Source organism: Aphelocoma coerulescens, chromosome 3 (genome assembly GCF_041296385.1).
Source record: "Aphelocoma coerulescens isolate FSJ_1873_10779 chromosome 3, UR_Acoe_1.0, whole genome shotgun sequence".
In the NCBI taxonomy this organism is placed as follows: Eukaryota; Metazoa; Chordata; class Aves; order Passeriformes; family Corvidae; genus Aphelocoma; species Aphelocoma coerulescens.
Genome location: NC_091016.1, coordinates 77919365 through 77945316, shown reverse-complemented (window position 1 = coordinate 77945316; position 25952 = coordinate 77919365). Strand labels below are relative to the sequence as shown.

Sequence of the window (25952 nt, the reverse complement as noted above, 5' to 3'; positions counted from 1 at the left end):
ACATCCATGCCCAAGGAACAACAAAACAGGACATGCAAAAACCTTCTGGCCAAAAGGTGAACCCCCAGCTCTGTTGTGTGTCTGGAACTAACACCCACTTACTGGGAACGACCAAACCCAACCCTGGCTTTGATGGATTTTATTTCAGTAACTCCACCAAGCCCAGTAGGGAGTATTGAAAATCCTGGCCCACAACAAGTATCAATAATGAATACCTCTGGCATTTTGTCTAAGACCTTGTATCCAGTTAGAATGTATGGTTATATTAATTTATGGGTTTATAACTCATACTTTTTTATCTCTTAAGACAATGGATTTACATGGCATATTTCACAGACAGGAAGATGATTCTTTGGCACCAAGGAGATGTGTGCAGTATTGAGAGGTCACTGAATATACAGCTAAATTACATTTCTGTTCAGGGTGGTATTAGAATGGCACCAGATAGCAGAGCAGGTTTAGTTCGGGAAATGAATGATGCTTTATGTAATCAAATCTGCAAGGGAGATTTGGCAAGAAGGATGCATACAGACAAACTGTTGCTGAGTCTGGACATGGCATTAAAAACATTAGTTTTTGAGTTGTGGGGGATCACTAAAGACCTGCAGGAGAGGAAAAGGGCAGATTGCCTCCATTTACTTAAATCAGAGACAATACTAGCAGAGACACAGACTCCAATACTGAGTAGTCAAAGCACTGGTGCACTATTTATGCATAGGGGTTAGTGCTGCTGTCTTTGTGGTCTTGTGGCTACTTATTATACATGCAGGGATCAGTACTGCAGGTACTGCAAGGTCCAGACAGCCTCCTTTAAGTGCATTTGTTAGGGAAAGGCAGTGAAGGCACGCTGTTGTTTTGGAGAGCTGATTCCTACTAGCGGGAGTGGTGCTCCTAGCAGGAGGCCCTTCTCGGGCTGAAGAGGTATGCTGGTTGATTTGCACACACGTGAGCAATCATCCAGCCACCTACAATGACATTTTAATGTGTTATATCACCAAAATGTCTTCCTTGGGGAGGAGCATTCCTCCCACTCCTTCCAAACCCAACATTTTCTATCAATCAGCTTAATTATACTCTAACTACAGTTTCAAAGTCTCACTCTCTAAAACCCAGATACCACATTCTCCAGGTGATTCCAGCAAGATACACCATATAAAACCAATGGGTAATACTACAGAAATCTCTCTCTCCTGTTTCCCAAGACTGGGGACTATTATTCACATCAGACCGGTCTTTGCCAGCTCACACAGAGCATTCCCGGTCCTGCACTGGTCACATGCTTTGTGTCTGCAATGCAAAGAGAACACATTTCAAATGAATGCTGTGTGCTCCCCTTGGAGTTCTAGGAGAATGGATGTGCTAGTCCTCTGACCATCCTCACTTCTTACAGGCTGGAGAGTGAAAGGCGTGTCTTTGGGGCTGCAAGAGAAAACTGTACCTGGAATCTCCTCAGACAGCCAGCATTTCTTGTTATTATCCCTCTGAAAGTCTGCCAGGAGAGGTTTAGCAGCCTCCACCCTTGGAGGTTTTCCAGATCCAAGTAGGCAGAGCTGTAAGTAACCCAGTCTGATCTCAGAATGAACCCTGCTTGAGCAGGGGTTGGACTAGAGACCCCCTGGGCTCTCTTCCAGCCTCAACTATCTTCTGATTCTATGAAAGAAGCTATGTTTTGATAGTACACAGAAGAGACTTTTGAGAAACCTGTGTGCTATGTTCATAAGCTTTCAAAGGGAAACACAAGGATGGCTTGAGTCTGCACTACCACACACCAGAGTAACATAATGAAATGAACTGATCTGCAGCATTCACTTGTCACCCTGGTACTGCCTGGACTTTATCTTGAGTTATGTAACAAAGTGATTGTGCTAAAGAAAAGCAGATTTTCAGTGTTTTACAGCTGAATGCTCCAGAGTTTGGAGGGGCAGTTCAGGGTGCACTTATAACTGCAGAGGGCATGTGGTGCTCCAAGTCCGGGAGCCAAACAGAATTGCTTAGACTGGATTTGTTATTCTACTCCCACTACTGCCTCTGTCCACACATGGCTGCAGTGTGAGTGTGGTCTTTGGCAGCCTCCCCTAGTAACCCTTGGGCTTCACAGGAGGTGCCTGAGGAAGGACAAATGTGAAGGAGGAGCATTACCAGGGCACCACCACCACTGCTGCAGGGCTGGAGATTTTATCTTACCCTGGAGACCCTCACTTGTTAGCCTAAAAATCAAACACATCACCTTGATAGTAGGTGATAAGAGGAAGGTAATTTGGAGATTTGAACAATCTTGTGCTTAAGTGGGGCGACACAGCAATAAGACAAGGTGCATACTTCAGGGAAAAGTACATTATAATTTGGGCTTCCCCATTAAGATTCCACAGAAAGACGCAGTGCAGAATATGTAGCAGCATTACAACATTTTATAGCATCTACTTCCCTCTTTAGAGAGCATGTACTGACTGTGAATTTTTATGCAATGATTTGCTAGGCACAATACATTAGAAATTTTGAAGAACTCTGCTTTCTCCATCTCAAAAAATACACGTATTTGGGACTCTGCCCTTCAGATTTCAGAAATTCCTGCAATATAGATTTAAAGATAAATTAAAAAAATAACACTGCATTTCCAGCACCAGGATTTTAAGAATCAGATGTCACCCTACCCGACCTCAATTAAGTCTGGCTGAATCAGCTGGATGGGATCAAGCAGGGTGTGAAAATCTGTATTCTAGCAGTGGGCAGAGAAAGGAAGACCAGTTGGAAATTTCAGTGTGGAGCTGGTTCTGTATGAAGTGGAGAATTTCAAGTGTGAATGCGTGTATGTGTTCGTGCATGTGCTGGGAAAGTAGGGTTGGCAAGGGAGACAGAGGAGAGCTTTGTGTTCAGTGCTTCCTCTGACACGGCTCAGCCTGTTCCCTATCTCCCAGTTTCACTTCTGAATGTGCAGGAACATGCGGTGGCTCCTTGTTCCCACCATCTTCATCATCCCTTGTACTCAACAGGTAAGTTCATTAAAAAGAAGAAAAAGATTTCTCCCTTCCTCACCTTGTCCCAGTTAAAAGTTTTTATTTGCTTAATGACGAATTAAATTTCAGAGAAGTAAATTCCTCATAAAGAATAAGGAGCCATTCCCTACTCCTGAGTAAATTTCATTTGCAGCTTACTTACTGCATCAGTCATGTTTTGGTAATTTTTTTATCTTTGTACATTAATATGACTTGGTGGGAAGAAAAAAGTGTTAGGGAAGCTTAAATTGCCACTGACGTTGCTTTTTTTTCTCTTTTTTTAAGATAAGCACAGATGACTATCTGATGCAGTAAGAAAGTAAACATCTGTGCTCATATTCCATATATATATGTATACATGTGTTTGCAAATACGTATGGATACACACAGCAGTCTGACTTCAGGCTAGTTTTACAAATGAGAAAGGTGCCTGGGCTGCATTATACCTTGTCTCTTATGAGAAAATTTTAAGTGATAGCTTTTTCTAAAGGGATTTGTGTCAAAGGCCAATTTCATTATTTATTTACTTAATTTTGAAAATCCACTTTACGTGCACACAGTGTATTTTTCCTTTACAATCAAGATGAATGTCAACAGCAGAACTTTCAAATGGCTGTTTCCCTCCGCTGACTTTCTGCATATTTAAAGCCAGACTAAGATAACCGAACATTAGTGATAATACATTGCCTACTTTTGCTATTTGCATATTTATACCACACCGACCTTGTTCAACCTTTAAAACATAGGAAAACAAACAACACATGAAGGGTCCTTACACAATGGTCTCATTTTCTGGTCTGCCCATAGGATCAGGAAAAGTATGCAAGGGGCTTGTGTGATGTGAATACCTTTGGTATAGAAACTTGGGGAAGCACAAATTAGAAAAATATTTGACCTGTAAACGGTACAAGCAAACTTTACATTTTCATTGAAACCTAATAGATATGTGAAGATTTTTCATGTGAACCAAAGTTCTCAGTAATTCCACAGTTAAAACTACCAGATATTTGCCTAATTGTGTTTTTCTTACTTTGCAAGAACTTCGTAGTCTCACACCTTACAGCTGACATCTTTCTCTAAAAAAAGGAGAGAAAACTCCCCTAAGTAGAAGTCTGTAGGTTTAAAGCATGTTCCAATTTGTAATACAAATTAAACATATTGGTCGAAGTGCATAAGGTTACTTCCTGCTATGCATACCCATTTTGAAACATGATACCTGATTCAAGTCACATAACTTCATATTGCTGGCATATGGCCAAATTCCTGATGATGATGCTAATGATAATAATAATAACAATAATAATGATAACACTCTGCTTCTAAAGAGAAAAGCAGCAAGGAAATGTTCCCTAAAGCAACCATATTGTCTTAAACACTGCCAAATGTATAGGAACACCTGCATGTCTTGTTTTCAGAACAATCCTTTAAGAACCTTTATATTCCAATGCACACATTCATCTAATTAACATTATGGTTTATAGGGAAGGCTTAGCTGCCTGAAAAAAGTATACTTGAGTTAGTTGTTTCTGTATTATTGCTGCATTTAGGCAAAAAGGATTAGAAGAAATCCTTTAACAAATGACACATTTATGAAACTATCTTCATACTGCATGGAATACCACATGACGTTGTTTAACATCCATTTACTATATGAATTGCTTATGTAAATTAATATCTAGCTTAAAAATCATTCAGCCAAAGGAACTTGAAAGCTACTACTTTAGAGCTTCATTAGTAGCTGCAGATTAAGATATCATAAGTATAGTTGTAAATGACCATGAAAAATGGAAATTAGTGGTAGAAAAAAGCCTTTTAAAAGGTAATTTACTACTGCATGCAATTAAGCCAGCTCAATTATGCTGCAAGAGCTTTCCTGGGCTATGACATATGAAATGCTGAATTCTGCAGACACTTCCAGTTTGAAAGTTGAGCCACAAGGAACCCCAGCTGAATGACCCCTTTCTCAGCTCTCCCTCAGCATCTCTGCTGGAGGTGATTTCTACACCAGTAGAGCCTTGCAGTTTGGAGGAACAGAGAGAAACTGATAGGCTGGGAATCATATGCACAGAAAAAATACAGGATATAGGTTTTGGGTTTTTTTCTGCAAGCCTGATGGTGATACCAGCACCTGATGAGGGGCTGGGTCTTCTTTTGCTCTTTGGGCAGTCAGAGCTGTGTGATGAGTGGCCCCCCAGGCCTTATGTTATATAATGGCCAAGTGCTATGCATGCCCCCACTTGACTGATGAACCAGTCATCCATGGGGAATAACTATACCATGATCTGCATTTCTGCTGAAATCAGCAGCATGAAAAGATTTAATGCTAAGATCTAAACTGATAAGTTTTAGATGTAGTTCTTAAAAAATGCAGATAGACTATAGCTATCTCAAATAGATCCTTTCACACTGTGCTGACTTAATCTGCCCCCATGCTTCAGAAAAATAAACCCACCAAGAATTAGTTCGGTCTTCCTTTACTGAAAAAAAGAAAAGACAAAAAAAAAAAAAAAGACATGAATTCTGAGACAGAATGTGTAAACCAGTAAATTCTGGCTAGATCTTGACTTCCTACTGCTGATACAAATCTCTTTAATGAGATGTGTCTTTGCTCTGTAAGCCCTGGATTCAATGAAAGCTTAGTCATGCAAATAGAGGCACTCTTAGAAAGTGACCTATTAAACTCAGTACAACTACTAGCCTCCCTTATTAGGATTAATTTTTTGCATGTAGCACAAGAGCATTTGTAAATATTATAATGCTCCTTCCCAAGCATCTACTCAAATTTTGGAGCAAAAGAAACATTCAAAAGAGCTTCTCTATTTTAAAAGGGTCTTCCCATCAGAACTGGCACACAGGACCGTGGCTGGCTATAAAACAATGTGAGAAATCAAAAGCTAATTAATTTAATAGATGGTTTGTAGGAAGGAACACTTACAATAAGACCACCATTTATTTTAAAACACTTTTTAAAAAAAAATTCTGTTCAGTTTTGTTCTGTAGAAGGCAAAGGAAAGACCAGTGAATTGTGTTTTGTTCAAGCAGGAGGCCAGGCTCACTGGTGGAACATCTCAGTCTATGACACTGACTGATGCAAATGGTCCTCTGCCTTCAACCTAAACCTCACATCCTCTCTCACTTTTTGGTCTTGTGAGATGAGAAATGTTATGTATCTTCATGCAACTTGGTGTTTCTTCCATCTTGACTTCATTTTATGCTATTCCAGCTACACATAATGCATTCAGTGCTCAAAATAGCCCACTGTGTGTAAGTTTTTCCACAGCCCACAAGAGCAGCCTGGAGATAAACCTTCAGAAACTGGTGAAGTCCAGCGCAAGGAAGTTTGCCGCTGGCCTTGCCAATGCCCGCCGGTGCCGGCCTGCACCCCTGGGGTGAGCCTGGTGAAGGATGGCTGTGGCTGCTGTAAGGTCTGTGCCAAGCAGGCAGGAGAGCCCTGCAACGAAGCAGATGTCTGTGATCCCCACAAAGGGCTCTACTGTGACTACTCAGAAGACAAGCCTAGGTATGAAACAGGCGTGTGTGCATGTAAGTTGTTCTTTCACATTCCCTTCTTGAAATCCAAGAGGATGGGGACCAGCAGGTGAATAGTATTGGAGGAAAACTCCACTTGCAGGTGCTGCACATTCCCTGCTAAGGAATTTATCCTAATTTAGTCCTCCAACTGCTCAGTCAGAGAATCTGAGAGTAGGACTACAACTGTATTTAATCTTACCTGCATTAATGAGACCAGTTCATTGTGCACAAGCCTGTTGGCAGACATGTCAATGTCAGATTTAAAAAGCTGTGAATGCCATAAAGACTGACCACATTTTAGCACTCTGCTTTGCAAGACCCATGTGCTCCTCCTGTGTTAGTAACTGTTGTTCACAATTTTCAGATCTGGTAGCTGTAGGATGTGAGCTCAATGGAGTTTATTATGCCAACGGGCAGACCTTTCAGCCCAACCCACTTTATAAGTGCCTGTGTGTCAGTGGCACAATTGGATGTACCCCTGTGTTCACACCAAGATTAGCAGGAAGTCCCTGTGCCAGGGACATGGGCAGAAAGAAGCCTGGACAATCCATTTGCAGCCTGGGACAGCACAAGCAACTTCAATCAACCAACTACAGACGGATGACAGGTGAGCCTGGCTACATTGGCAAACTTTTCTGTACATGAGCCCTTCTGCATTTAGAGTCCCTGGCTCCAGCAGCCAGGCAGGCAGTGCACTGGCACTTACCCAATTCTTGCGCAAGGCCTTTGCCAGGGTGACTGTTGTGTCTCACTTACCCCTCTTACTCTCAGGTCACAGACTCATTTCTCTAAACCTAATGAATGTGAAAAGCAAAAAGGCTTTTGGCTTCTGTCACCAGGGAATTGGCCAAAGCATCTTTCTGCAGAGGTTTACTACTCATCGGATCAGCCCAATTTGGGATGCTGGTGGACAGCCATTTTGCAGCCTGGAAACTGTCCCACTTTTTCCTGCTTTGTGGTGTTAGGGAGTCTTGGTTTTCACATACATACATTAACACGATGCAGGTCTCTTTTTTCAATAGAAAGCAGAAAATTATAAAAATTGCCTTAGTGGCTTTCCCACATTCACAAATTTTAGGTCACTGCAAGACCAATACTCCCCCACAGTTTCTTTATTCAGTCTGATCAAAAGCATTCACAAGCTTGTCCATGCAATTCTGCCAGGGTCAGTTGACATTCCCTTTAACTCCATTATTGCTTTGATGCTAACACTAGTTCTGTTTTTCACTCTAAGGAAGCACCATTGCCAGAAGCAGCTATGCCAGGCCTTCCCTGGCCACAGCTGCTACGCTTGTGCCATCTCCTTCCCTGTGCACTTCCAATTTTCCATGGTGAAGGTCTCCTTCGTTACAGCTAATGCAGGTACCAGAAAGCAGAGCCATTTATTTGGTGGCAGCTTGAATCACCATAATGGATCAAAAAAATAAAAGAATTACAAAGCTTATCAGAAAACCTTCATAAAAGGCTGCTGAGTAGATGCACATAAGTCAATCAATCTGCAGATAACAGACCTGCTTACAAAATCTGAAGTCCAGTTTGGACAACTTCTCACACATAAACAGTGGCTATGCAAGTAAGCCAAAATTAAAAAAAGCAGCTCATCTTTACTTCAAAATTATGATACAATACCTGTACCTAGTATCAAAGCCTTTTAACAGAAATACACCTAATGCTGTTGTATAAACACGCACTCAGTAAGGCAACTGACTTCAAGTGAAGAGAGATTTAATTTCTAGAGAATGCTAATCTGATTGAAGAGAGACCATAATGCATTGAAAAAAATGGCAACCAAACCATTTGAGCCTCTGAAGTACATCTCACCACAAACTCAGTTAATGTATTTCAGATACCTGGAGAACATCATTAAGCCATTTACTTTGTAGTCCCTTCAGCAGATCCAAAAGCTAAAGTCCAACCTTCAGTAACTCCTTCACTGACTGCAACATGACATCTGGAATTCTGGAATTTGGATCAGCTGCACAGCACAACCTTGAGAGCAGACACCCAGCTGGCAAAGCAGGCTTTCTATTGGGCTCAGTTCAGGGACTCAACACCCTGTCCCTGTGGTGGCGGTATGTGCTGTAGGATGCTGCTCTTTAGGAATCTTCTGAAGAAAAACACCTTGAAATTTTTTTTCAAAGTAAAGTCTTCCCCCTCCCATTTCCCCGTCCAGCAGGAGTACCTTGTCAACTTGTCCATGAATTCCATGCATGGCTCAATGGGCTAATAGGTATTTTGAAAAGCTCTTTTTCTGCTAGAGTGGATAATAAGTGCTAAGTTTCATTTTACTCTTCTTCCTTTGTCTTCTGGTTTTCCATTTCAATTTGATTTACCTAATTCAGATAGACAGGGATGTAACTATGTCATACTTTAAAAAATGTACCAAGTATAAACAACCATTTAACTTCCTTTTATTTGTTGCAGATCTGTGACAGGCTTTTAAACTGCTTGCTTCAATGACATCTTTAAATTGCTGTCTACTTTCCAAGTATTCTGGAAAGTAGACAGCAGTTCTGGTAATTCCAGGTAATTCTGCCCGTGCTCCTACCTAAATGCACAGATTCCACATAGTTTTTTTGCAGAACTTTTCCACTGCAATTTTGTTTCTTTTGTAAAGTACACTTCACCTAATCCAGCCCTCAGGCTTTTTAGCAGTATCTAAAAGTGACTGGAGAATTTTATTCCTCAATACAAAACAGTCTTAAATATCTACAAAGACACAAATATTAATGTCTTCAGCAGCCTTTACAAGCTATGCTTGGCCTAAAATAAAATAAAAATCTGGACATTTCATAAAAATTCCACAATTAACTCTCTTCACACAACACTTCCATCACATGAAACTAAAAGGTCATATAATACATGCAATTTCATAGTCCTTGCTAGGATTTGAGTATCCAGTGTCAGCAAAGTTGAACTGCAGCTCAGCTGAATTTTGTATAAATGTTATTTATGTCTCATTTTTAGGTTTACCTGCAGAAGTACCTTCATGAACAGAAATCAAATTCTTATTCTTGCATTTTCAGTTCATCCTTTTGGGGCTGCCTAAATAAAATATTGCTGTCTTAGCTTACAGAAGCTTACCGCTAGTTTTGAAGAAAAAGTGCCTCATACAGGCAACTCCCTGGACACCCTGTTCCAGGACCTGTGGCATAGGCATATCCAGCAGAGTGACCAACGACAACAGAAAATGTGAAATGAAAAAAGAAAAGAGATTATGCTTCATCCAGCCTTGTCTGACCAATATGCTGAAGAGAATAAAGGTATTTTCTAGCATAAAATTAATTCCTCATAGAAAATTAAAATATTGGAACTAATGGAAAAATGGATGTACTGGCAAGTACTAATAAGACATTTACTTCTTCCTTTTTTATGGGTTTTAAAATAACTCTTCTGTTTTCTACCATGAATCTTCACGTTTCAATAGCAAACTACAGATGTGCAATTTCAAACAAAAGAATGTAATGTCCTGAAATATAAGTGCTGCTAATGCTGTCCTGATGCGCAGTCACTCTGAAAATATTTTCTTTATTGACTGACAAAGGAAAAATCAGGCAGCTTTCAGACTGAGTAGCTTTCAAGATATTTCTATGTAAATGTTGCAACTTTTTCTTACATGATCTGCTTTTAATGTTCAGGGTTGTCTTTGTTTTAAAGATTCCAAAGGGAAAAACATGTCAACCAACTTTCCAGCTTCCAACAGCAGAGAAGCTGTTTTTTTCCGGATGCTCAACTACTCAAAGATACAAACTAACTTTCTGTGGAGCGTGCTTGGACAAGAGGTGCTGTGTTCCTAATAAGTCCAAAATGATCACTGTACAGTTCGAGTGTCCCAACGAAGGCTTCTTCAGGTGGAAGATGATGTGGATAACATCGTGTGTGTGTCAGAGGATTTGCAGTGCTCCAGAAGATATATTTTCCCAACTCAAACTCCTATGATGAATTGTACCATTGACTATTACACATGGAGTGCAACAGCACATTCACACCCTGAAGAATCAGAAAAACCCCTTGCCACAGCAGTGCTTATAATGAAACTACATGTATGAATATTCACTCATTCATTAAATGGCACCTGGAAAACACGAGAGGGCAGCTTTCTAAATGTAACTCTTTTTATATGGGGAGATAGATACATCCTTCTCAATAATGTAACACCAGCACTGCCCAAACAAGAACTTAAGAAAGGCATATCAAGACAGCTTCATACCCCACTGTAACAAGTTTTTGCCCACAAAGACAAATACATGCTCTAACCTGTTAGGGAAAAAATTGCCCTGTAATACTTCATCTATCATTCTTCATTCTTAAATTAACCTTTTCCACTACACATCTGCACTAGTAAAACACATCAATGCTGTTTTGAAACAGAAATCATCAACTTTAAACCCAGACTGCTTTTTGCAACAGATGGTCTTTCTCTAGTGTTGTGCATATAAACACTGCATGTGTAAAGGAACAAATAAGTGGGCAACTGCAGATAATAGATGCAAGATTTTAAGAAAATTGCTATTTTTAAAACATTTTCTTAAAAAATGCTCTCAACAAATGTTATCACAATACTTTATTGAATATTATACATTCAAAATTGTGCTTACTTACATATCCACTCCAACTCTGCTAGAAGGATTTCAAATTTCAAGTAATCATTGTGTCAATCCATTCTGATCTATAACAGTTCACTGGCAAGCAACTGGAAATAGCTGTACATTCTAATTTGTAAAAGTTCTTACTGCAATATAAAAAGCTGCTTACCCTGATAATTATAAATATTAAAACATCTATTTTACTTGCATTCTTTCAAGGCTATAAGCGTTTTTCTCCAAATGGTCATTATAACTTCATCATAAGTGCATGTTTTGCTCAGAGGTATTCTGTATTATCTCATTATCAAGTGCAACTCAATATTCATTAATATGAATCATTAAAATATTAATTAATATTCCAAGTATAATACTTGAAACAAAATTTATTTTTTGGAATTTTCTGTTATTTCCAGTTTTAGTATAAACTGAGAATGCTTTAATATAGCTAAGTACAACATAGAAGCAAAAATACTGAAGCAAAGAACATAGCTTAGAGCATTCTGAAATGTCTGCTGCAAAGTGTAAGAAACCAGTTTCATTAGAGACTTGCTTTCATCTTTGAAAAGACTTACATGGGCTTTTCTTCTCTTTGTAGTTGCTTGTTAAAAACTAGATCTAGCAACAGTGATCCCTCTTTGACGCAAGGCCTACCTTTAGTTTACTGTAAGTTGAAAGTCTGAGAAAAGAATTACATTTTTGACTGCTACAACCTCTCCTCCTTTTCTTCACAGCATATGGTGTGTGAATTTACTCCACAGGTAGGATTACTGTCCTTACTGATACCAGCCACAATTAGGTGCCTTCAAATCTTTCTTACAGGCATGGATCACCATTTAATGACAACTTCTGAGGTAAGGAAGCTGTTGTCCTGGTCCCACTTTGGAATTACAATAGCCAGGCATGCTACAAGTCATTCTGGTTAACTGAAGTGGCTGGATGCTTAGGGAAAGTGCTTTTTTCTTCTTCTTTTTTTTTTTTTAATCAGTTTTCCCTTCTCTAAACAGCTATCTTCAGTCTTGAAGGATCTATTCTAGGCCCACCTTTTGTAGCATCCAGTTCATTGTACTCTTCTATTAGGTCAGACAAAGAGGATATAGCTTCTGAGAAACAGCTTTGCTCCATCCCATCTATTTGCAGATAATGGTGAAGGTGAGCCTAAGAGAATAAAAAAAATGTGTTATCCTTTTCCTGGTATTCAATTGCTTTGGCTCAGTTAGTACCATTTAGCCTGCACTGAAGGGGGGAATACAAGCACTGTCGAAAGAAGACTTAGAGACTTTTATCATGACATCCCTTGTTTAAACACTTGGCAACTTTGGTAACAATCCAACCACAGTAGATATTACTGACTTCTTAAATACCCATCTTTTCATATTGTCTTCTCGGGTACACCTGACCAGCTGCATATTGGGTTTACATGGCAGGGTTTTGGTAGCAGGGGGAGCACAGGGCTGCAGGGGTGGCTTTTGTGAGAAGATAACAGGAGCTGCCCCCATGCTGAACAGAACCATCCCAGCCAGCTCCAATACGGACCTGCCACTGGCCACAGCCGAGCCCATTAGTGATGCTGGTAATGCCTCTGTGACAAGTTATGTATTGAGGGGTAAAAATGCTGCACAACAGCTGTGAGAGAGCAGATTTAGGAAAGCACGACAGAAACAGCCCTGCAGACACTAAGATCAGCAAAGAAGGAACAGAAGTGGAATTTTGAGGCTGGGAAGAAGGCAGTGGAGTGCAGGTGAAGGTGTTTTCAGTTTTTGTTTTGTTTCTTGCTGTCCTACTCCTATTGCCTATTTATTATTGGCAATAAATTAATTTTCCCTAAGCCAAGTCTATTTAGCCCATGACAATAACTGGCAGGTGATCTCTCTGTCTTTATCTTGACCTACATGTTTTTCACTGTACTCTTCTCCTGTCCTACAGAGGAGGGGAAGTGGGAGAAAGCTTGGTGGACCCCAAAGTTTAGATTAGATATTAGGAAGAAATTCTTTACTGTGCACTGGAACAGGTTGCCCAGAGAAATTGTGGATACTCCATCCCTGGAAGGCCAGGTTGGATGGGGCTTTGAGCCACCAGGTCTAGCGGAAGGTGTCCCTGTCTAAGGCAGAGGGGTTGGAACTAGATGATCTTCAAGGTTCCTTCTAACCCAAACCATTCCATGATTCTGTGATGTTGCCAGATAGGTACAAATAAATAAGGGGTTTAAGCTTTTTAAGTGGCAACTGTTGGAGTGATTCCTTGAGTGGTGACACAAATAAAACCCTTGGGCTATTAATTATAAGCAGTCCCTTTGTGACACTATAAATGGCATTCCAATAATGCAAGATGCTAATGACTAGTGACTATGAATGGACATATGATAAGAGTTGCACCTTTTTCTTGTAGAGCTTCATAAATCTGTCTTTGAGTTCAATGAAAGTTGGTTTTACACAGGTGTTGTTTGCTAAAGCCAGAAGGGAATAGGAATGGCCCACAGGAGGTACTGAACACAAACCAGTTTTCCAGCCCTCTTGATTCCAGGAGACAAAGTGCAGAGAAGGCTTCAACCTGTGATACAATAATTTAGTTATCTAAGGAATATAAAGAACACAAAGGGCTAAGTTTCTTTTCTCAACTAACAGTCCGAAAAGGTTAACATTTAAGCACCCAGGAATAAAGAGGGCAGTTGTAACTATCACTGTAAATAAGACATTTTAGAATTCAGACTAAACCATTGTGTCTCTATTTTAAATTTAAATTGTAAACATCAATTTTGTTTTGTTGACTTAATATATCAGGATTTGAAAAGCGAAATTACAAGTACCTGTCTCTATAAAAGGGACTGCAAGCACTCTGAGATTTAGTAAAGGGACAGACTGGGTGGGGACAATCAGTCTACCTGTAGTTTTGAAATAAGTAAAATACTTTAGATTCTCATAAATTTTCCCCATGTACCCGTGTCTGCCTATAAATTCCATTTTGCCTGCCTTTCGTGTTACATCTATGTAGCTCAATAGTGTAAAAGGTAGAAAATGGGTGCTAACAACACAAAATTGTTAAAATAAGGATGATTTCCTACCTCCGTGAAAGTAACCATGAAAGAGAGGGGCCTTCTGTTCAGCAAAAAACAAACTTCTACTACAGAACTTATTACTCCAACATCCTTTGCTGTTGAGAGACCCCTGGAAGGCTGGGCTTTGCTTTCCTTTGCAATTTGGAGAAAGAGAGTAGCAGCACCTCTGTTTATTTGGAAGTCCAGGCATAATGACTTATTTTCACTCATTACATAAGTTAATTATGTTTTCTTCCCTTCTAAAATTAAGAAAAGGAGGTCGGAGTAAACTGATTTGGTACTGAAACTGCTCAAATGAAAAGCTGGAATGCTCTGGACAACTGCCATCAGTTTCAGTACAAATCCCATGACTGCTCTGTGTGGTATTACAAACCTTTCAATATTTCTGCGAAGGTCTGAAACCTGCACATTTCCTCGAACAAGAAGTGCACAGGCGAGGTAGAGGCTGTGCTTTGGATCTGCTTGAATTAGTTGATGATCTCTGCTAAATGCATCTGAGAACATCTGATCCAACCTGGGTAAAAAGAAAACAGTTATCTACTCTTATTGAAGTAGGATACAGAAGTTCTTCAGAATGCCCATCTTCAGGGTTTAAAAGTTCATAAAATTCTGGATAAAAGTACATTTAACCCAGGACCATAAATGATAGGAAAGATTCAAACCTTTATATGTACATATGTTGGCATTAGAAGTTTTTAAAAACATACTGGATCAATTTTTTTCCTCACCCTCAAGTTACAAGCCACTGTTGAGTCAGAGAAGTTGCCTTTATAAAGGCAATTTGGGGCCAACGGTTACAACGTCTTAAAATTACATAAAAGGATTTAACTACTTGGGGTTCTGGTTATGTGGCAATTTGAGTGGCCAATCTCACTGGGAAGGATCTGACAAGGAATATCAAAGTGCTGCTGATCCTTACAGAACTATTTGCCTGTTACACTTCATTATTTAAAAGGATCAATGAGTCACAGAACTGTATTAATTTTGATTAATGATTTGGGAAAAGACAGGCTGTACATACTTGTCTAGTCTACTTATTCTAATTTTATCACACATGACTGCTTTAAAAGATGGCACTTCAGATCATATTCTTTCTCTCTTCATTTCCTTAATCAAGTTTCACTGTACTATGGCATACCAAAGATGGTGTTTTGTGGACCCACAATATCTAAGCTATTCTTTCCATTTGTCCCAAATGCTCTACATTTATCATCTCTATTTCTTTTTCCTTGTATCACCTCTGCCACAATCTGCCTATTACAAAAAAAATAATTCAGGAGACAAAAATATTACTGTTCCCACTTCATTCTGAAACATCTTTAACTGACCATCTCCTTGTGGTCTGCTACCTTCGCCCCAGCCCAGTACTGTCTCTTCAAGGTATATTTTCAACAGACCTGACTGTCACAACTTGCTATTGCAAAATAAGGGTGGCCCTGCCCTCTTCTCCACTGGGCATACTTCCATCACTTATCCTTAGCTGCCTCTGCCACTATTTGGGCCTCTTGCTGACTGAATATAATCCACCAAACCCAGTAAAATCTATTTTAACTGGTTATTTTTCTGCCATGTCAGAGCGATAAATATCTCACCAAATTTGACATGTCAGCTTATCATTACAATAAGATGTTAAATAGGCTCACTGCACTCACTGCATCTCCAGACTGAAGTAAGATGCTGTTATGTCCACAAAGAGTCTAGTTAATTCCTTGTTTGTCTTTAGAGTATTTTGTCAGTCAAGTGCAAACTGTTATTCAAAAGAACTTGTGTTGTGGGTTCTAAGTATTACATTTTCCCAACAGAAACACTTCCAGCAGAGATTAAAAGGATGTCAAGTTTACTGGCTCAATCATTACAGAGGAAAGGGAAGACAGATGTTTCACAAATCAGCAGGATGAACTTGAAAATGTGGCAGATGTACAAGTTTTAGAACTTCCACCCTTAGTTTTGCTACAGAATGGAATTTTTAAATGAAAACTATGGAAGAATCAGAAATTAAGCTTTAAATCTGAAAGTCCAATAATATTTTTCTTACCTCCTAGAAGGAACATTAACATCTGCCAGTGTATACAGAGGAGTCAAGCTTGAAACCAAATAATGAAGTCGAGGAAATGGAACCAAATTCATGCTGATTTCATTAAGATCCATGTTTAGGGAACCTTCAAATCTAGCAGAGCTGAAAAATGAACAAACTGTTATGAAACTGCTACAAACTAAGTAAATCACTTCTATAAGGTAAACTTCCATGAAATTTATTTTTCAGCTGTTCTGTACAATAAAACTGTAAAACAGCACACCATTCAAGCAAGTGTTCAAGTATAATTACAAAACTTTCACATCTGGCAGTAACAGTGCTATGTCTTATTTATTTATACTTTCCATTAAAGAACAATAAATTACCAAGATTGATTCATTGTTTCCCAATTGTAGTCTTTAGTACTGATTTTCAGTAATAATAATGATTAATACTAGTTAATACTGGTCAATTAATACCAGCTGGTTAATACCAGTTAATTATTGCCACTTTTACTAAACAGGCTATAATAAAACACATTCAACTTAGCATTCCTGACAAGCTGTTTAAAAGAAAAACAGGCCAATACTCCAGAAGTATATTTCTTGCAGCAATAGACAGTTTAGGAGCAAAAATTATCTGACAATATTTATAAAATAATACAACTGGCCTAGAAGAGGAAACCTCTGTGGGTTCCATTAAGCACTAGTGGAAGACAGTATCCTACCTATAAACTTACTTCAGTTATAAGACTATCATGGCTAAAGCAACACCACTACAATCTGAATACTTCCAAATACTTTAGCATTTAGTAACCAATTCTTAAAAAGAGAAGACTTATATTGAATGAAAACCAATTAGTATTACTCAAGTTCATGCAGGCCTGCATACTTACAGCACACACCACCTCCCACAATCGTACTTTGTTACAGAGGAGTAACCTTTACCTTGTCATGTTCAGCAGCAAGTTGGCTATGATGTTATTCATTGCATCAAATGGTTTCTCTTGTAGTGTTTTTGCTCTGCCTGCACTTGATGTTACCAAGCTGTTTTGCTTCACAGTTGACCCTAACTTCCCAGAATTGATCATCTGATGAATTTTATTAACTATCTCAAACAGAGACTTTGAGAGGGGAAAAAAAAGCACAGAAGGAGTCTTGAGTAAAGAACTTTTAAATTCAGCACCCCAATTTCTCATTTCTAATAATCTTGAAAGCTCAGACATTGTACTGTTAGCTCAAAGATTATGCCTTTGCTACATCTAAGTCCAACTTTTGAGCAATTCCAGTTGACTGAAGTGTTCCTAAAAGTCTGTGCCTTACATATCACAAATATGTACACAGCTTGACTCAAAAGTCTGAATTTTATTCAACTATTTAAACTCCTTATGAAAATTTAAAATGCAGTTTTAGAAGATAACACCTGTGAAACAGAAAATATAGTCTCTAACTATATTTCACTTTCTCTTGCTTTTTTCATAAGCAAACAGCCAGACAGCCACTGAAGCTAGATTCAAATCTATCTAGCATTTTGCAAGGTCAGGTATACCTATGATTCCCATATCACTAATCAGCACAGCTAAGTTTGTTGGAATCTGGAGATGCTAGTCATTTCCCTTGCAGGACCCTAATACTATTGATTTCTAAAAGAATAGAAGACACTCTCTCAGTAAGTAGAAGCTTTTCACCATTTACCTTGAAACGGACATGAAAAAAGTCACTCCTCCTTACTTTGAAGGAGCAGAACAACTTTTCAGTGATACCCATGTTCATTTCAAAAGCTTGCAAGTGACTTAGGAGTTCAATTATTACTTAAAAAAATTAAATTATTCATTTGGAGACTTGGTACTCAAATCAGTACAGAAAAGGAAGAGACACTTCCACTGTCTAATTAAAAAAAAAATTACAGAAATAGAATATTATTTCTTACTTCATTCTCTATTGGTAGTACACAGTCTGCATGTTCATTAAGCTCCTTCATAGCCAGAACACTGTTATACGGAGAAGTAATAACATCATCTTCACCAGAGGGATAAACTGAAGTAACAAATCTATATACTTCTGGGAATTCCTCCTCAAGCAAATTTAGTACAAAAGTTCCAAGACCAGACCCTGTCCCTAATTATGAATGAAGACAAAATGAGAGAAGACCCCATGTTATCTTAGGCTCTAAGACTCATGTAGGAGACATACAACTTTTCAATTATATATGTTAATGAATATTTTCTGAAGCATTTGGCTTCAGTAGAGGCTTACTCAAATGTAATTAAGGTAGAAAGGTTTTTCCCAGACAGGAAAATAATTAAGTAATAAAATTATTTCCCACAGTGTGTCAGTCAGGATGAAGTATACATTCTCAAAAATTTCTGCAAACCATAAAGTCCTATTATGTAACAAACATTTTTCTGACCTAGTATTTCTACTTCTTATTTTCAATTCTTTAATTTGAATTATGAAACACATTTGCTTAAAAGCATTGAACTGCCCCAAAGAATACATATTTTCTTTTTAGGGTTTCTTTATGAAGTTTTCTCATTCTTCAGTAAAACAGAACTGCCCCTTCCCCCCAGCACTTTAGTGTTAACATTAGTGTTAATGAGGCTTTTTCCTCATTAACACTAAGCACACAGCTCTGAGAACTGAACTGTCATCTTTTTCTAAACATTCAGCTACATTCTCAGTGGCGGACAATTTAATCTATGAACAAGACACCAGTTTTCACAATAACAGAAACAGCATCTGCAGGGTCTCTGAAATTAAGCAAATGGCCACAAAAAAGGCCCTTGACAAAATTTTTGCTTCATATTTAGCGCTATTTTCTGTGTCTTTTACCATATCATAACCAGTTATAGTACATGCTAGTCTCACGTAGGTTTCTGGGGTAGGAAGGCTTAGTGGCATGCAATAATGACAAAATTGTCACTGTATAAGATTCTCCTTTTTGGCTTATTAACAAAGTAACTAGATTGGATTCAATAGAATTACGTAGAAGGAAAACAGAAAAACAAAGTTTTTCTTAAGTTTTCTTAAGTTAAGTTTTCTTAGAAGTCTCCTTCAAAGCCTTTTGGAAAACTCCTTCCCCACAATTAAAACCAACTTGATTATAACAATGTAGTCAGTGTTCAGAGGTCACTGACCCTTCTTCTGACCAGTAATACCTCAGTGTTTGTCTTTGGTACCTGTCTTGATCTACTCATTGCCTCATCTTTAGAATTTTAGCTGCATTTTTGTTCTGGGTAGCACACTAGAGTTCCTCAGTGCTCTAACAAAACAAGTGATAAATAATTACAGGTCCAGTTAATTGGACTATGTTAATTTTTTTAATCTGCATATTATACTGATTTTCTTTTCAAGTTTTTTTTTTTCCATCTGTGGCTACTGCCATCATACTCTCCATAAAAAGATTACTTACCACCTCCCATGGAATGAATTATAAAAAAACACTGTAGACAGTCACAATGTTCAGCGGTTTTCCTCAGCTTTTCCACTATGTTTTCCCGGTACTGACAGCCATATATCTTATGACCTACAGCCCTGAGGACATGGAAAGTACTTTAAAAAACCCCTCAACAATCAAACTTTCAATTTTTTATTTTAACTCCTTCTATGTGATATTTTAGAGTTCAGAGTCCAAAGCTGGGTACAACACCCCATCTGTGAGTTTCTAAGCTGTGACTACAAACGAGCATATGCAGTCAGGACATGGTTTTAACTTTGAGGATGCAAACAGCTCTAAGTTCACAGCTTTGGAGTGTGCACTTATTATTCTGTACTGAAAGGAAATAAACTACCATACTGGATGATCTAATTGTAGTAATGAAATGGAAGCCATGTAGTCCTTAACAATAAAGATATCCCTATGTGATAAGTGTACAGATCATCTTTTGAGTACCATGCAAGTCAGTTGCTACAGTAACAAAAAACCCCCAAACAGCTCATTTCCAACACACTTGTCTGCTAGATGGTAAAGTTACAGAATGTTTTATTCCCCATATTGCACTCTCTTTTGGTACATTCACTGGTGATTTGCTTTCCAGTCTGTAGTGCACTGAATATTATTAGAGCACATTAAGGTCTCCGTGAAAATTTGGAATTCATTATGTTAATCAATCTTTTTTTGAATTTCTCTTTTGGTAATGTAGTTTATATGCACAAAGCCAGACTCTGTGGTGCTTAGAAATCAGAAGTGCATTTGTTCGTGTATCTCATTTCCACAGTAGCTGCACAGTCTCAAACTAGATTATGGCTTCGACTAAGCAATGAAAGCAGCTGAATGCCAAAGAAACAAAAATAAAAAGCATGTTCTTTTGTAAAGAAAATCAAAAAAGAGAGAGAGAGAAAAAAGACAAAATGATATATCAGCAGAATTATTCTTCTGTAAGAGCCTTTTCAAAGCCCTCCTCCAGGCAACAGTGACTCCAAGTTTGCTGGTAAAATGCTGCAGCTCTCCAGGTGCAGAACGACACAAAATGCTACGGTTATTTCCCCTTTCAAATGCCATCTAATTAGCTGCTAAGAAATGAGTTCTAAAGAGGTTCTCACCAGTTGTTTCCTGAACCAGAAACATCTGTGATAAGCTGCTTGCTATCAAACACATCCCTCAATGGTCCCTGTAGGATTTCATTTACCACACCCTCCTCCATGTCAATCAACAGCGCCTTTGAGAATGGAAAGAATTAAAATTCAGTCAGTAAGCAAACCACCCTTGAAATAATCACACAAAGAAATATAAAATTATTTACAATATAAAAGGAATTCTGTTTCTACTCTGCTCCAGAGAAACCTCTTCCCCCCCCTCCCCAGTTGTTAACTCGGAGACCAAGTAGATTCTTCTTAGCTGATTTGCTAGAAGTTCAGTAGGACCGCATTTCAGATGGTGAAATTTTGTTAAAATTTTATAACATTTTGCCCCACTACTTAGGAATAAAGAAATTAAAACATTTTTATGTTTCAAGTTTCCTTTTTTCTTAATCATGTAAAGTGGCTCAAAGAAACCCAATCCTTAGTTAATAGTATCTGCAATAATTTTATTAAAATTCCAATTTAAATTACTCAACAAGACTGGCAGCAAACTGTATTACTGCATTACTGAAAGTTATTATTAGAAATTTTACTATTCAAAGCCGTATTTAAACCCGTATGCAATTTTAAGGACTTCATGAAAATTCCCACACATTTGGACATAAATATTCAATGTAAAAAGAGTGACCTTTATAGATTGCCTTACTCGTGCTTTTAAAGAGCAGATTTTTCCTTTGTAAATAGCAGGACCATTACCACCACTTCTGAAAAAAAAATAGTTACAGAAAAAATCTGAGATCAGATTTGTAACATAAAATACATGCTGGAATAAAATTTTATCTTTTATATTTTGTGTTTGGAGGACTATGACAATGCAAACAAACAAACACTGTGAACATGCTGCTAAGACTTCATAATTCCCAAAAGGAATACAACTACAGAACACAATCTCAATCAGAAATATCCTAAACATTACTTCAGGAAGCTGAAAAGATAAGCATTAAAAGTTTACTCTCAGATACAGCCTCAGCTTTGTAGGAATTCTACAAGCATTGCCAAAATGGGAAAGGATTATCTTTTATCAGCACGTGATATGTGTACCCACATCATACAATGGGAAAGAGCTCCCCATGAGCTTTTCAGTGGGGGTAGTACTCGAGGTTGTGCTCGAGGTGTGAAAGCTCTGTAACTGACTTATTCTGCTTATTATGATTAACCAGCTCAGAAATCCTGCTGGGTTGGCATCGCTAAATCTTCCTTCTTTCCCAGGACTGGTTGTACTGAGCCAACATAGCAGACTATACATTATGTCACAATCACATTTTTTCCCCACTCAAAGGATGAGATACTATGGTCTGGCCAAACTATATTGAACACGGGGAAAAAAGGCAGGGGTACTGGAAGACAGATCTTTTCTCCTCCATTATTTACCTCATCTGGGAGCTGGCCAAGCCTAAATTTAAAGTACGTCCTTGACCATTCTACATTCAACCACCATTATATTCACAAAACACTGGCTAAAATTCACTACAGTACCAACCAGTGCTCTGAACCTACTGAGTCCCATCAGGAACAAGGGGAAGAGAGTACAGGGCTGCACTGGATTCCACAAGGATTTTCCACCTTCTCACTCAAAGATGGTCTCCAGACACTTCTCATTAGGTGAGCAGCTCACAGCAGCCTCCAATACTCATATGATTCCTCTAGCCTACACAACACCTATAGAAGTACATTATAGCACCAGTAAATCCACCTAGAGAATTTATCTTCAGGGACTAACAAAATTCAAAGAGGAACTAAAACCAATCCCTAAACAACATTTCTTTTTCTTACTATTGCCTTTGTCGTCTTTTATGCCAGACCACACCTTCAATCACTTGGATTCAACTGCTGAAAAACATCCTCACATTCCTAGAACTTGGGTTGGGTTGGAAGGGACCTTAAAGATCATCCAGTTCCAACCCAACACCTTTCACTAGACCAGGTTGCTCAGCAAGAAAACAAACGTTTCTACTGCAGCCAACCCGTCAATTACAAATTTGGTGGTTTCATTTGGCAGAAACAGACATTTTTTATGGTTTAAAAAAAAAAAAAAAAAATATTCAAGGAAATACCCACAAGGAATGACAATAATAAACTTCAATACATTTGCAATGTTCTTTCAAAGAGGTAAAATTTGAGAAAAAGCAATTTGGATTTCACTGCTGTTCTAGTTAAAATCACATGCTGTACTGCAACTTTTTCATATAATGGAAGGAAATAGAGGCTGGTCAAATGTTTTTTTATCAATTAAAACGTAACAGGCTATTTCAAGTACACATTTTCTTCTTGCAAACTGCAAGGATTTTTTTAACTGGATAGATAAGAGATGACCGAATGGTTTTAAGGTATGAATTGGTTAACTTACAAAAAACAATTACAGACACTACTCTGGGTAACAAAATAGTCAGATAAATAAGATTTAAAAACTGTCAGTTTTTTCTGACTATCTTATATACAATTCCTCTTATAACTCTTCAAGAAATGCTGCTCAGTTGGTATTGAGAGGGCACACAATCTGATTGTGATTTGTAATGGCAAAAGTTATCAGATCCTGACTGTCCACGTTTGGTACAAAAGGAAAGGAAAACAAACACACACACTTTCAACGCATTTAACCACTGAAGTATGTATAAATAAAATGGAAATACAAAGATAAGGTTCTGAGGAGAATACAAAAAAGCAAGATCTTTTACTAGCACAAGCTAAATGACATGAAACAAAGAAAACTGTAACTTAGATTAAAAGAAGATACTACAAGTGCTGATCTACCAGGTTAAACTCATGAGCTGCTTGATAAAAACTTACCTCGTATCTACGTTCCTAAAGAAACTGCTTAAGGCTTCATCATAAATTCCTTTCTAAAAGGAAACAGCACAAAATTATGTGTAATGTCAAAAATTCTCAGTGATTTTCCATGGAATAATTTAAGTTGGAAGGGATCTCTGAAGGACACCTGTCAAACCTCACCACTTGAAACCGAGTGAACATCTCTGTTGAATCCAGCTAGTTCTAGTCAGCTCTAAAAAGAACATTTCATTGAAACATCAGCTTGTTATTAAAAACTGAGAGGAGAATGTAACTAGGAAATTTAATTTTTCAGCACAAGATTAAGCAAATGTAGTAGTTTACTGAAGATCCCAAGGCAATTATTAAATTGAAGAGCTCCTCTTTAGCTGACTCAGTTCATCACTGATACAACTCTGAGCTCATCACGGGCTCCATGCCCGTGACACCAATGCCCATGGAGTTCTGTGAAAAGGACAGCACATCACACTGATTCTTGAACTCCCTGCCAAGGGATAGCATGAAAATTACCCCAACATATAGCTAAAGAGATCTGTCAAGTTTAAATAATTTAAGTGCTTTATAGTCACAGCAAGAAAAGTGCTTTTGTTCAGGGTACTCAGCACAATCCTGTGCCCTCCTTATGTTGCTATTTTGATCAGTAAAACTTCACAGCAAGTCATGGCATGAGCTAACGTGGAAAAAAATGGTGGGCTTTGGGGGTGTCCTCTTTTGTTTTACTGCCAGTGGCAAAGTACCAGCACTGAACAGCCCTCCCATGTTGCTAACTACCTCCAACCTGCTAATGCCTGGCTGTAGGGACACATCCTGAGCTTTTTGGGGTGAAAATGCTGGAGAAAGCTGACCAGAATTAGGGATCAGAGAGTCACAGAATATATCGAGTTGGAAGGGACCAAGAAGGAACATAGAGTTCAACCCTTAGCCCTTCAAAGGACACCCCAAGAGTCCCACCATGTGCCTGAGAGTGTTGTCCAAATGCTTCCTGAGCTCTGACAGGCTTGGTGCTGGGGAGTCTGCTCCAGTGCCCAACCACCTTCTGGGCGAAGAACTCTTTTCTAATATGTCACTTAAATGTTCCCTGACACAACTTCATGCCATTCCCTCGGGTCCTGTCACTGGTGACCACAGGAAAGAGATCAGTGTCTGCCCCTCCTCTTCCGCTCCTGAGGAAGTTGCAGACTGCAATGAGACCCTCATCTTCTCTTCTTCAGGCTGAACAGACCAAGTGACCACAGCTGCTCCTCATATGGTTTCACCTCAAGACCCTTCACTATCCTCGTGGCCCTTCTTTGGACGTTCTCTAATAGCTTAACGTGTTTTTTTACATTGTGGCACCCAAAACTGCCCCCAGCACTGGAGGTGAGGCCGCCCCAGTGCAGAGCAGAGCAGGAAAATCCCCTCCCTTGCCTGGCTGGCAATGCTGTGCCTGATGCTCCCCAGGACATTGTTGGCCCTCCTGGCTGCCAGGGCACTGCTGACTCATGTTAAACTTGCCATCGACCAGGACCCCCAGGTCCCTTTCCACAGCATTGCTTTCCAGCCTCTCATTCCCCAGTCTGTCCATACATCCAGAGTTGTCCCATCCCAGGAGCAGGATCCGGCAATCCCCGTTAAACTTCACACGGCTGGTGACTGCCTACCCTGTGATTTAACAAGGTCTCTTAACAGTTAAGCTTACGATTTGTTTTCCTGATTAGTTAAACAGCACAAGGACCTGGCGGTGGTTGTGCTCACAGTGAAGCACCCTTAGTTTAACTAAACAAACGCAGCGCTCTGCAGTCACAGCGACGAGCGCGGAAGGCAGCGAAGGGCGGCTCGGCCCGGGCCGGCGGGGCAGCGGCGCCGTTACCTGGTTGACGGCGGCGTGTTCCCGCAGCGCCAGGTCCCAGAAGCGGCATCCCACCTGGTTCCCGCACTGTCCCACTGCAAAGGGGAGAGACACGGCTCAGGCACGGGGAGGGGGCGGCGGGAGGTCTGGGCGCCACGACCCCCTTACCCTGTACCACCACCGACTGGGTCATAGCAGAACCGGAGGCGCACCTCCTGTTTCGAAGTCGGCGCCCGGAAGCCGCGCCCCCTGAGTTCCTGCGGTGGAACGTCCCAACGGTTGACTCAGCTGCGGGCGCTCGCCGCCTGCCCGCCGAGAGTGGAACGTGCCATTAGGGAGCGGGGGGGCGGGCAGGACGGGGGAGTAGTGAGGATTTCAGACCCCGTAAGTCTGACGGGAACCTGAGGGGGCCGCAGGCCCAGACCCAGGCTCAGCTACAGGAGGCGTGACAAAGACCTGAAGTAAAGTCTCTGTACGGGAGAACAGAAGTATTTCCATACACTACAGTTCATTATCCTTTATGGCTAAAAACGGTGCGATAAAGAAACGTTTTATTTCCCCCCAAAACGTAATTCAGAGAG

General features: G+C 39.5%; 2 protein-coding genes across 4 annotated transcripts; one reads left to right on the top strand and one right to left on the bottom strand.

Moving 5' to 3' along the window:
- Positions 1 to 2927: 2927 nt before the first annotated feature.
- On the top strand, positions 2928 to 10463 carry CCN6 (cellular communication network factor 6). The gene is made up of 5 exons (XM_069010962.1): positions 2928 to 2990; positions 6263 to 6536; positions 6889 to 7131; positions 9594 to 9787; positions 10182 to 10463. The coding sequence occupies exons 1-5, from the start codon at positions 2928 to 2930 to the stop codon at positions 10461 to 10463; spliced, it is 1056 nt and encodes a 351-aa protein (XP_068867063.1).
- Positions 7631 to 25605, bottom strand: TUBE1 (tubulin epsilon 1). Of its 3 annotated transcripts, XM_069010959.1 has the most exons (13): positions 25540 to 25605; positions 25393 to 25466; positions 23544 to 23596; positions 21403 to 21460; positions 20718 to 20833; positions 19588 to 19709; positions 18106 to 18293; positions 17124 to 17299; positions 16198 to 16338; positions 14536 to 14676; positions 13483 to 13657; positions 12151 to 12265; positions 7631 to 8857 (listed from the first exon to the last, which is right to left on the bottom strand). In XM_069010959.1, exons 1-13 carry the CDS (start codon positions 25562 to 25564, stop codon positions 8844 to 8846), a joined length of 1398 nt encoding a protein of 465 aa, XP_068867060.1. In that variant the 5' UTR covers positions 25565 to 25605; the 3' UTR covers positions 7631 to 8843. The 3 variants fall into 3 exon arrangements, with proteins under 3 accessions (XP_068867060.1, XP_068867059.1, XP_068867061.1); XM_069010958.1 differs by lacking the exon at positions 7631 to 8857 and having other exon boundaries at positions 11094 to 12265; XM_069010960.1 differs by lacking the exons at positions 7631 to 8857; positions 13483 to 13657 and having other exon boundaries at positions 12157 to 12265.
- Positions 25606 to 25952: the final 347 nt, after the last annotated feature.